The sequence below is a fragment of the Paracoccidioides lutzii genome (genome assembly GCF_000150705.2).
Source record: "Paracoccidioides lutzii Pb01 unplaced genomic scaffold supercont2.7, whole genome shotgun sequence".
Taxonomy (NCBI): Eukaryota; Fungi; Ascomycota; class Eurotiomycetes; order Onygenales; family Ajellomycetaceae; genus Paracoccidioides; species Paracoccidioides lutzii.
The window spans coordinates 141,274-152,895 of record NW_015440953.1 but is presented as its reverse complement, the minus strand read 5'-3'; the positions used below and the strand labels follow the sequence as shown (position 1 = coordinate 152,895).

The 11,622-nt window shown below is 52.9% G+C and overlaps 7 protein-coding genes across 7 annotated transcripts in view; 4 read left to right on the top strand and 3 right to left on the bottom strand.

The window, feature by feature from the left end:
- Positions 1-85: 85 nt before the first annotated feature.
- PAAG_03355 (transmembrane protein UsgS) lies at positions 86-1,640 on the bottom strand (the record flags this gene model as incomplete). The annotated part of the gene is made up of 5 exons (XM_015844941.1): positions 86-436; positions 548-848; positions 1,023-1,195; positions 1,271-1,377; positions 1,583-1,640. 5 exons carry the CDS (start codon positions 1,638-1,640, stop codon positions 86-88), a joined length of 990 nt encoding a protein of 329 aa, XP_015701915.1.
- A 697-nt stretch (positions 1,641-2,337) lies between these two features.
- PAAG_03354 (hypothetical protein) lies at positions 2,338-4,092 on the top strand (the record flags this gene model as incomplete). Its single annotated transcript, XM_015844940.1, has 1 exon — positions 2,338-4,092. The coding sequence occupies one exon, from the start codon at positions 2,338-2,340 to the stop codon at positions 4,090-4,092; it is 1,755 nt and encodes a 584-aa protein (XP_015701914.1).
- A 1,033-nt stretch (positions 4,093-5,125) lies between these two features.
- PAAG_03353 (hypothetical protein) lies at positions 5,126-5,620 on the bottom strand (the record flags this gene model as incomplete). The annotated part of the gene is made up of 1 exon (XM_015844939.1): positions 5,126-5,620. The coding sequence occupies one exon, from the start codon at positions 5,618-5,620 to the stop codon at positions 5,126-5,128; it is 495 nt and encodes a 164-aa protein (XP_015701913.1).
- A 391-nt stretch (positions 5,621-6,011) lies between these two features.
- Positions 6,012-6,659, top strand: PAAG_11588 (hypothetical protein; the record flags this gene model as incomplete). The annotated part of the gene is made up of 1 exon (XM_015847209.1): positions 6,012-6,659. The coding sequence occupies one exon, from the start codon at positions 6,012-6,014 to the stop codon at positions 6,657-6,659; it is 648 nt and encodes a 215-aa protein (XP_015703118.1).
- Positions 6,660-6,708: 49 nt separating this feature from the next.
- On the top strand, positions 6,709-8,872 carry PAAG_11587 (hypothetical protein; the record flags this gene model as incomplete). Its single annotated transcript, XM_002794761.2, has 2 exons — positions 6,709-7,504; positions 7,584-8,872. The coding sequence occupies 2 exons, from the start codon at positions 6,709-6,711 to the stop codon at positions 8,870-8,872; spliced, it is 2,085 nt and encodes a 694-aa protein (XP_002794807.2).
- Positions 8,873-8,978: 106 nt separating this feature from the next.
- Positions 8,979-10,019, bottom strand: PAAG_03351 (hypothetical protein; the record flags this gene model as incomplete). The annotated part of the gene is made up of 1 exon (XM_002794760.2): positions 8,979-10,019. One exon carries the CDS (start codon positions 10,017-10,019, stop codon positions 8,979-8,981), a length of 1,041 nt encoding a protein of 346 aa, XP_002794806.2.
- A 931-nt stretch (positions 10,020-10,950) lies between these two features.
- Positions 10,951-11,622, top strand: part of PAAG_11586 (hypothetical protein) — a gene marked incomplete at both ends in the record, with an annotated part of 1,749 nt that continues 1,077 nt past the window's right edge. The window contains 2 exons of the mRNA XM_015847208.1: positions 10,951-10,965; positions 11,028-11,496. Of these exons, the coding sequence (XP_015703117.1) occupies positions 10,951-10,965; positions 11,028-11,496 (484 nt within the window). The remainder of the gene's footprint in view (positions 10,966-11,027; positions 11,497-11,622) is intronic.

Here is an 11,622-nt window from a genome sequence, read left to right as displayed (position 1 = left end):
TGGAATTAAAGATTTTGCAAAGCGGCAGTCTACTAGTTAACTAACGTGATCAACCACCCAACGCCCGTTTACACCCAACGCCCGCTCAAATCCTTTTCCCATCACTTCCCTGCCCCTCCCCCTCCCCCGCCGCCTTCACATTATAAACATCCAACGAATCCAACGACAACCCCAGAAACGCATGCTTATTCCGCCACCTCACCTGACTCTCCGCAAACCCTTCGACATAAGCCGGTTGCGGCGGCGGATCCGTAATCTTGGTGATAAGATACGCCGTTGATGCCTCCGCGATGCCGTACATAAGCACGCCTAGCAGGGGGATGCGGAGCATGGTGTAGAAACCGACGGCGAAGCCGAAGAGGACGCCCTCGCGATCGTGGAACCAGAGGCGTTTTTGCGATTTGGTGAATTTTATGCGGGTGAAGTAGGGTTCGAGCTGGGTGGGGTAATGTTAGCGGGGTTGGTTGGGGGAGGGGCGGATAGCATAAGGAAGTTTTCAGATAAGAAGGGGGGTAGAAATAGGGATATTCTGTTCGCTAATCCTTACAAGTTCCCGCATCAAACTCCTCGACGAAAAGTATGTCTGCAGAAACATCACCAGGAACCTCCTCGGGACAAACAGCCCCGACCCAAAGATGACAAGCGCCGGCACCGTTCCCACTGCCTTATTAAACGTATAAAAGCTGGCGGAGGGAAGCACAAACCGTCCAATGACTGGGAGCAGCGAGAGCAGATAGACGGCGATGGAGAGGGCTGTTTTCCGCCCATAGCGGGTCACGAAGGCTTTGAAGGACGATGCCAAACTGCCCTTCCCACCAGGCTCCTTAGATGACATGGTAGAGTACATTCTGAGATTGGGTAGTAGTAGAGGCCCGCAGCCCGCTCAGGATGGTCCGATTTGTTCTTTCTGCATGTATGTGATGTCGCCCATGGGAGGGATTCCATGAACCTTTTTTTTTTTTTTTGGAGGAGATTAGTTGACATGGTAAATAGGAGGCGAGAGCGGTACTTTCAGGACATACATATCATCGAGGGTCGGGGTGACATAGCGCATCAATGTCATGAGCAAGAATGGCACCTGGAGGACGTATGTGGATATGAAGTCCAGCCTGCCAAGGACTATGTCGTCCCAAGTTGCTGCCTCCAGATCGATGATCCAGGAGAGGAGCCATATTCCGAACTTGACAGCGATGACCTGCATATAAAACATGTTAGTTTAGCGATTGCCCAGTAACTAGGCAATAGAATTGGGGTATATATCTGAACATACCGGAATGGAGATGATAAGGCGTATGGCAATCCCCGCACAAGCCGCCAGCGCCGCTTGCCTGTAATGCTCCGACTTAAAAAGGGAGGGATTCTGCAGAGCTCGATGGGCTAACTACCATGAATGTCAAACAGCGACGATCATTAGCCAGATGCATCCTCCCCCGTAGCTGTAACTAGTCATGGAACGTAATTGTCCCCGCATGTCCACACGTTTGCCAGAATCGAGATGATTTGCACGACATGCACGTGCAGGCGAAACGCGATGTGCCCAATCTTAACTACATGGAAATGGGCAAGCAAGGAGAGGACTAACCGCCGACTAGTGTGAGTTGGGCCCCGCGAATGATTGCATTTGGCTCGAAATTCGACATGGCGGACGGCCGTGGAATGAGGCGGGGCACTCAGATAATGTCGACCATGCGGCAAACCAACCAACCAACCAACCAATGCCCGGGGGGGGGAAGGCTTGCAGCCTGGTAGTTTCAGTCAACTGCCAGGAGGACAATCAAGATCTGGTGCACAAGAAGTGGGGATTTTTACTCGATGAGCAGCAGCACATAGAGTGAGTAACTATGTCAGAAGTAGCCAGGTGTTAACAAACGATGGCACATCCATGGGCGGCGAGCTGAGGATTCCCGCCTGCCGCGGCTGGTAAAACTGCCCCACCCCGCAATTCTGCCCCCTGGGCCCCTGGCCCCTGGCTGCCCCTGGGCTGCCCTCGCTGCCCTCGCTGCCCTGATCCAGTAACTAAACAACAACCAACTGCAGCAGGGAGACATCTCCAACTCCCCCCCGCTCGTCCCCTCTGACATTATCCCAGTCACGCTGATCCATTCCTTTCCCCCCCCTCACTCCTTTGTATCTTTTGGTTTCTGCACATCTACGCATCCAACTATACACCCCCCCCCCCCCCGCTCATTCCTCAACTACTCACACATCCCTCAACTACTTACACATCCCGCTCATTCCTCAGTTCGCCCCTTTTCCATTCCATGTCTGCACTCCCTTAAGTCGACTGGCTCCGGCCCCCCGCGATAGCCTAAACAAATAAACTAAATAGCCAACCCCATGGATCCAACACGGCCTCTCCAGCACCCCAACGCCCTCCCGCACAAACTGCGACCCAGCCTGGGACCCTCAGACGCACCAAACCCCCCCCCCCCCCCCCGGTCAAGCGAAGTCCACTTCCACCACCGCTGCGCCAAAATCGTCAAGTTCGAACTCCCCCAATCCGCCCACATCCCCCCTCCCACCGACATCTCCTCAGAGCTTGACTACGTAGTCGACGCCATAGAGACCCTCCCATGGCGCCTCTCTACAGAGCGAATAGTGGCCCTCGGCCATATGAAAATAGAACACGTCCCGGGCTCAACCATATTCCTCAAATCCGGCAGCGTGGTGCAGACGCTCATGAAGAACTGCCAATGCTGGTGCGTGGATGGGAGCTCTATCTTCGTCATCCGCATAAGGCGGCTCACATATTACCGCATCGAACTTCCCTACGAGACGGAGCGGGATAAGGAGCAGGTGGAGGCGCTGAAGAAGGTGCTCTCGACAATTATTAGGTATGAGGTTACGCCGTGTCCGTTCAAGCGTGGGTTTTCGGTCGAGTTGCCTGAGGAGTCGAAGACGCCGCGGAAGAAGAAGGCGTGGCGGCCGAAATTGGAGCACGGCTTTGAATCGCGGAAACTTAGCTTTGGGGAAGCGGGTTCGGATAGCCTGGGGTGCGTGGGGTGCGGGGGGTGCGGGGGGTGCGGGCGGAGTGATGCGGGGAGCAGCCGCCGCACGGGGAACACTGAAGAGGGTGATGTGACTGATGGCAGCGAAAGAACTCCCAAAGCTCGTCGCTGTGTATCTATACCCCATCATGATGGACGGTCACCCCCTATACCCATCCGCCCCCAGGCGGTCCGAAACGTCACGGAGCCAACGTATGCCTTCGACTCGCTCATGGCTACCTTCCAAGCTCTGCCCGACAGCGAATGCGAAAGCGAGAGGGAAATGCAAATGGAAAACGACAATCTATCGTCAAGCGTCGATTCATTCCACTCCTTTCAATCTTCTCGCTCCTTGCCCCTCCCCCCCTCGCCTCCATACTCCAATACCCCCTCCCCTCCAAACTCTCACCCTTTCATCACCGCAGAGAAGCTACACACCCCACCCCAACGCTCTCACAACGGCGAATCGTCCCGGGAAACCACCGTCTTCGAATCCCCAGCGCCCAGGCAAACCGATCCAGAGCCAGAACCTCGCCCCAAAAACCCGCCTGCACCACCCACACATCCAACCCCAACCCCAACCCCAACCTCATCCTCTTTCCCCCCCGCCTCACCCAAAGAAATACATACACCCCCACCCCCACCCCCATCCCCATCCCCACTACTACCAAACCCCCGCCACCGCACCCACGACTCCTGGAAGCGCGACCTCTCCCCCCTCCCCCCACACTCAACGCTCTCTCTCTACCAACCCTCGCCCATCAACAAACTAACAACAACCATCCTCCGAAAAGCCTGCTCGCTCGTCATAAGCACGCCCATCCAAGTTTTCGCTGTACTACTGCATATCGCTGCGAGGTTGGCGAAGAAGGATGGGTTGCGGCGCGAGCTGAGTAACGGTTACGAGTCTGTTGTCGAGGACGACGAGGATGAAGACGAGGATGACGATAGACGGGATGTGTGGAGCGAGGATGATTTTGGGATCCCGATTTCGGTATCAGCTTATGTGTCGAGGAGATGGCGGGAGGAGAAGGAGGAGGAGGAGGAGGAGGAGGAAGGGGAGGGTGGGGGCTGGTGTGAGAGGTGGACTGAGGAGCTGGATTGAGATGTTTTGAGATGGTTGGCATCCCTACCTGCTAACCTCCCTTCCTTTCCTTTTCGTTTTCCTCTTATTTTTTTCTTTTCTTTTCTTTCTTCTTTTTTTCTTTTTTTATGTATATACCAACATCGTTTCCATCTATATCTATATCTACACAGGCCCCCCTGACTCCTCCATACCTCCGATGCGATTTCATTCTATCGATTTAATATTTCGCTACATGTATTTTTCACTGATCTCTCCTTTGCCTGAGTATTTTCCCTTTGTTTCCGTTTTCTTGCTGTTATTATCCGGCGGGCGAAACGGGGTATATATGTTCGAGTATGCCTGCGTGGAAACCTTTCCTGCTTTACCTGGGTTGGAGGCAATGTCAATCTGAATCTGTTTTTGTTTTTTGTAGGCGTGGGATTACCTATATCGTGTGCCAGAGGTTACCCTGCTGGTGTGGTTTGTCATATTAGGGCCTTTTTAACCCCCCCCGCTTTTCTTTCTGTCTTTCTTCTCAAGCAAGAGCTCCGCATTGCCTTTGCTCTGTACACGCATTCATTATCGGCTTTTCCTTTGCTACTTTTGTTGTCTGGTTTGGCTTCGACGGCACTGGAGTCTTTAGTGATAGCTTTGTTCTGTCTGTGGCAGGTTAGCTACCATGTGTCCTGCGGCCCCCCATCTCTTTTTTGTTTTATCGCTGCGTTGTTGAGATGTGTGGTGATGGCCTTTATTATACAAGTTATATCCTTGAGCATGTTTTGTACGCAATATACAAGATTCCTCTCCACATAACGATGTCACACATATCGATGTCACGAGAGAAATCTTCAAAAATAGTTCAAATTCAACTCGACAGATTCCCTCTTCTGTTCATGTAGATCTCCCACATCGGACACATAACCAACCCAAGCCGCCAGGTACCTCCCTCTATGCCTCCACGAGACCAACACAGCAAACACCATCAAAACAAACCTCCCAAACGCCAAACGAATGCAAGTCCTCTCCATCCCCCACCCATCAACCCCCTAAACCCTTCCCCTAAAACCTTCCCCTAAACATTTCCCTTCTCCTTCCCCTTCTCCTTCCCCTTCCCCTTCCCCTTCCCTTTCTTCCTCGCACTCCTATCCCTCTTCTTCATCCCCACCATCCCCGCCCTGCAAACCTCCGCATACCTGCCAAAGAACCCCTCGATATCCCCCGGCTGCACGACAGTCGATACCTTTGCCTTGGAACTCTTGTGTTTGCCGTTTGTGGCGCGGATGAGGATTGGTGACAGTGGCAACGTCGCTGGAGCTGATGGATCTACTGCTGACGGAGATGGGGAGGTGGTGTTGGTGCTGGTGTTGGTGCTGGCGCTAGGCATCCGCTTTTGCGTAAGGAATATAGACCCCCTGGCTTGGGTAGATTGTTTGGACAGGAGGGATTTGAGAGTTGCGAAGAACTGGAACGGGGGAGGGGGCCCATTGTTAGCTGGACGATTAATGGTTTTGGGAGTGCTGTTGTATATACTAACCTCGTCATTGGAGACGTGCGGGCTGTTGGACATGTTGGCCGGAGGGATGAGGTGATATGGGCATGTAGGGGGTATATGGTATGTGGAATTGAGTGGTTGCGGGTGGAGGTGGATGGGGTGAAAATATTTTTATCGATACCCGCCGTGCTGCGTTTCTTCTTGCAGGAATGGATGGTTGTAGTAAATTAAATTGCATGTGGACTATATCCGGGGGGCATGGAGAGAGATATATATTAATTATATAGCCAGTTCCGCCGTGTCTCATCGCCCGCCGAGGCTGCCGCAAATACTCTCACACCGCCTTCCAAAGCGCCCGGCAGAAAAAGATATGTAACTTCTTTAAACTTGATCAACATCAACAACACCGACGTTACAGGGACCAGGCGACGGACAAACACCTCATTCAGCCAGGCCGCCCTTGACTATGCCTCGCCCTCTATACAACACAACACAGCTCCCCAAACAACTCCGCGATGAACTGGGCCTTTCGGACCTGGCCGACTTGCCCAAGGGAAAGGGAACAGGTGACCGCCGTCGCAATGGGTACGTTTCGCGAAAAGAGCGGCGGAAGGCTGAGCGGGTGAATGGGAAGAGGGCACAGAGGGGGAAAGGGAGGCGTGGGGGCGTAGTTGATGGTGGAGGTGTGCGAAATATCGTGTCTGCCGGTGAGCAGAAGCAGAAGCCAACCGCGAAATTGAAGGTGGGATCTGCGTCGAAGTCAAAGTTGATTTTGAAGAACAGGGAGCAAATTGTTAAGGCATTTGAGAAGGGGGAATCAGAGGAGGAGAGTGAGGGGCGTTTTACGGATTTGCTTAACGAAGAAGAAGAAGATGGTGATGACCCTGATGAAGAAGAAGAGATATCCAGCGGAGACGAGCAATACACAAGCCAACCTAAACTATCTCAGGCTGTCAAGGATAGATTAGCTGAGGATGATGCGGAGATCTCCGCGCTGGAGGAAAAGCTAGGTATCAAGGGGAAAAAAGGGAAACTGCCACAATCGTTTTACGACGAGGGATTAGCGGATATACTCGGTGATCTGGCCGGGGGCGGGATCGGATGGGGAGGATGAGTCGCGGAAGAGAAAGAGGGAGGAGGATGAATGGTTGCAGAGGAAGAGGATGAAGGCCCAGGCTGCTGCGCGGAAGAATAAGAAGAGCATGGGAGTGGAGTCCGGGCGTGAGAGGGAGGGTAGTGAGGAAAGCGACGAATTCGGCGAGGAAGACGAATTTGACGGCTTTGACGACGATGACGACGATGACGGCGACAGCGTCTCCAATGACAGCGGCCAGGACGATGAGGACACCACCCAAAAACCAAAGAAGCGAGAAAACCCCTACCTCCCCCCGGTTTCTACCCCCGCAGCACCGCCCAAATACATCCCCCCTTCTCTCCGCAACCAACCATCAAATGAATCAGAATCCCTAACCCGCCTCCGCCGCCAAGCACAAGGCCACCTCAACAAACTTTCCGAAGCAAACCTCCTCTCCATCCTGCGCGAGATAGAAAAGCTGTACCAAGATTACCCACGCCGCAACGTCACATCGACGCTTATAGAGCTTCTGATGGGCCTGGTGTATGACAGGAGCGTGTTACAGGATACGTTTATAATACTACATGCGGGGTTTATTGCAGCTGTGTATAAAGTGATGGGGATGGATTTTGGGGCAGAGCTTGTTGAGGCAGTTGTGAGGAGGTTCGATGGGGATTACGAGGTGGCGAGGGTGAAGGGGAGGGAGGAGAAGGAGAGTGATGGCGGAGGGAATAATAACAAGGAGATGCTGAATGCCATCTCGCTATTGTCGCATCTGTATAGCTTCCATGTTATCGGATGTAGTCTGATCTTCGACTATATCCGTCTATTCCTAACAGAGATCACAGAACTAAACACCGAACTTCTCTTGCGAATCATCAAGAGTGAGCCAGCTGCCAATTATCCCTACGCTCCCTTCACATACTCCCCCAACCAATTAACCACTACTAACCAAACCCGCAGACTCCGGCCCCCAGCTGCGCGCCGACTCCCCCTCAACCCTCAAAGACATAATCCTCCTCCTCCAACCCACCCTCTCAACCCTAGACCCAAACACCCTCTCCGTCCGCACAAAATTCATGCTCGAAACAATAACAGACCTAAAAAACAACCGCCTAAAGTCCAACGCCGCCTCCGCCTCCTCCCTCTCCTCAACACACATAACAACCATGCGCAAAATCCTCGGCTCCCTCAATGACTCCCCCCGCACCCTCCGTGCCAGCGAACCCATCCGCATCGGCCGCACAGACATCCATCAGGCCGATAAGAGGGGCAAGTGGTGGCTTGTCGGCGCCAGTTGGAGGAGGGATGATGCGGCGAACCAGCACAACGGCCAGCAAGATACCACCGATGCTGGTGCTGCTAATGCACATGCACATGCCGCGACAGCGCTGGCAGATACCTTAAACGACAACGACGGCATAGGCGGGAAAGAGGTCGATCTCTTGCAGCTCGCCAGAGCGCACGGGATGAACACGGACGTCCGCCGCTCGATATTCGTTGCCATAATGTCCGCCGCTGACTACCGGGACGCGCACATGCGGCTGGCCAAACTGCGCCTGAAGCGAAATCAGGAGGGCGAGATACCGCGCGTACTCCTGCACTGCGCTATGGAAGAAGAGGCGCATAATCCGTATTACACGCTTATAGCGCGCAGGCTGTGCGGAGAGCGGCGGATGAAGATGGCGTTTATGTTTTCGCTGTGGGATGTTTTCAAACGGATGGGGGAGGGGGGGGTGTATGGGGATGATGATGGTAGTGGTGGTGGTGGTGGTGGTGGTGGTGAGGGGGACAATGAGGTGACGAGCAAGGCTATTGTGAATCTGGCGAAGATGTATGGGAGTTTGATTGCGGGTGGGGAGATGGGGTTGGGGGCGCTGAAGGTTTTGGATTTTGTGTATATGCAGAGTAAGACGAGGGTGTTTGTGGAGGTGCTGATTGTTGCGGTTATGGCGCAGACGCAGCAAAGAAGGACGCGGGAGCTTCAGAGGGAGCGGGATGGGTCTGGGTCGAGGAAAGGACGGGATGGTGGTGAAGGTGAGGAGGGGTTCGATGAGAAGGCGCTGGCAGATGTGTTTTTGCGGACGAGGGAGACGCCGCAGGTTGTGCCGAGGCTGATTTATTTTATTCGGAAAGTTGTTGCGAAGACGGATATTGTGGTGTCGAAGAGGGAGAGGAGGATCGTCAAGTGGGGGTGTAAGGTTGCGTTGGATACGTTGAAGGCTGTATCGAGGGCTGGTGGGGATGGTTGATATTATTGTTTTGCTCTGCATGCATGTATGGCTTGCTACCAGGATGGCAAAGAATATATACCCAAAAAATCGTCACAATAGATCCGTGGTTTGATATCATGTCACATCATTCGTCGACCGGAAATAATCTCTCATCAATCCCCAGCCGGGGAAATAGGTCAGTTAGTGCCTGTATATGCTTTACAGGAGAAGTAGAGTCAAGGCGATAATCAGAAATGCATGGTCCCTCCCCGTCTCTGGGGAGTAAGAAACTATCCCAGCCAGCATTAATTGCCCCCTCGTAGTCCTTCTCATAATGATCTCCGACATGTACGCAGATCCACTCTGGATCCGCCGACGGAGACAAGCCGCCATCACCACCGTCAAGACATTCTTTAGCTCTTTCTTTAGCCAAATCGAAGATCTTCCGGTGGGGTTTCTCCGCGTCAGCTTCATAGCTGGTGACGATAAAGTCGATATCAGTCGGTATTTTCCCCCTCAGCCCGGTCTCAGTAGCAGCAGTTGTAGTATTCTCCCGCGTCTCCCCAACCCGCACCCCCAAGCTATTCAAGATACGAGCAATCCTATCATCCGAATTCGAAATAACACCCACAACAACTCTCTCGAAAAGAGAATCCGCATTGGCGATGCCGTCTCTTCTACCGCCATCCGCCATCAACAACGACCCCTTCCACCTCCTCATCCTCTCAAAAAACCCCTCCACATCCGGATACAACACATACCCCTCCCGACCCTCAAACCGAACAAGTAACCTCCTAACCAACTCCTCCGGAACCTCAACCTCACCCCCCTCCCCATCCGCATGGCCCCTCACAACCCCCCTAAAACAGCACCTAACCACATTCCCCCACCACTCCCTCGGCCCCCCAAACCCCACCACATTCCGTCCATAGTTCGGCCTCGCAGCACTCTCCCGTTTAAACGCCGCGCGGAAGGCCACTGAGATCTTCTCTGCGAGGGCCTCTGTGGATAGGTTCTTACTGTTGCTGGTGAGCTGCTGTGGTGGGGGGAAGTTGAGGGACTGGGCGACTTGGGCGTATTGGATGGGGACGGGGAGGCGGGGGTGGAAGAGGGTGTTGAAGGCGTCGAGGGTTAGGAGGAGGGTGCGGGGTGGGGCAGAGGGACGTGGACAGGGACGGAGGAGCATTGGAGGGGTAATGGAAGAGTTGTTTTTGATTCCTCTGAATCTCCACATAAAGCTCACTGATAATCATATATGTATGCGAGAGTCTGATTTTGTAGTTTATATCATGATGGTGAAATGAATCTTCAAGCCCAGTGTGTGTTCTTCAATTGTCGAGGATGATCTAGATTCCGAACTTCTTTAATAATTGAATGGTCATGGTCATATCCCATACGCCTCGCGATTAGGAATGATAGACCTCTCTCATCCATGAATATTATTCGTTGAACTAGGCATTCCTCTTTGATAGAGATCGGGTCCTGACAGTTGGTTGAGAATTGGTACGTGAAAATTGTCCATGCAGTCGGAACACCATCGATCTTTGCAGCAGCTCGAGCGCTTTTGGTTTGTCTTGTTTTATGCTCTGATAGCTAGAAGAAGTCTCCTTTCTTGATTTGAAGCTTGATTCTCCATGGTTGTTGAGGAATACATAATCTGAATGCAGGTAATTTGCTGAGAGGGGAAAAAGTGGCCGACGGTGATTGTTTGAAACTGTTATTTAGTTAAACTACGTTAACCAAGTTTACGGGAAGTGATTAACCACATCACCCAACATCACTACAACCGTCACCACCGTCACCGTCACCGTCACCACCACCACCACCACCACCACCACCACCACCACCACCACAATGTCGGGTTAGTGGCATTGGTTAGGGGCGCACGTTAGGCATTCGGATTCAGGTTAGTTCAGGTGAGGGTGTGAGGAAGAGGGATAACATCACTCCTCTTAAGTGCTCCCGTAGATAAAGTGACCACACGACGAGGTGTATGACCGGCTACTTGCTCTCTGGGGTTTACTGCCTCTGAAAATGAGATATGAACTATATGTCAAGCGAAAAGGCTTGAACGGGAAAACAAAAAGCATCGATACTGCTGTCGAAACTGGTATAGGATGACTCCAGCTACGGTACGTCCCGCTGACTACAAAACTTCCCCCCGGTTGAAGCATTCCAGTTGACATTTATACAGACTCCAGCGAGGCAAGCTCCTCCCTCTAGAGGGAATGGATCAGTATCGCGAACTCCGCGCTTTATCTTCAGCTCAAATTTCCCCTCAAGTTCTGCCTCTCAGTTTGCAGCAACTCCTCGTTTCTGTTTCACGGAAAAGGGAAAAAGCCATGTCTCGGACGTAGAGGCCAATTTGAGTGATGTTATCCCCTCGTCCTCATCCTCAGCACTCACTGAGTCCTATGGGCAGACTGGGAACTTGCCCCAGGCTTACCCGGGGGGAGACATTATTCAAGACTCCAGCAGCGATGAAGAGGAGCTTTTATTCCAGGATGATACCCCATCTCCACCTCTGGAAGGGTATCCAGTAAACCAGGGTGACGCCGGAGGAGGATTTGATATCGATGCGGAATTCGATGCCATTTTCCCCCCGACGCCAGAAATGCGCAAGGCGAAACGTCGGAGGGTGTCTCTACCTCCTCCCAATAGCGGTGATGCCAACGCAGATTCAATATCATCGTGTCCATCTGCATCCACATCCCCATCACCACCACCTCCTAAATCACCCACCTCCTCATTCGCATCTCCGACTCCTCCACCCGGCGAAACACACTCCC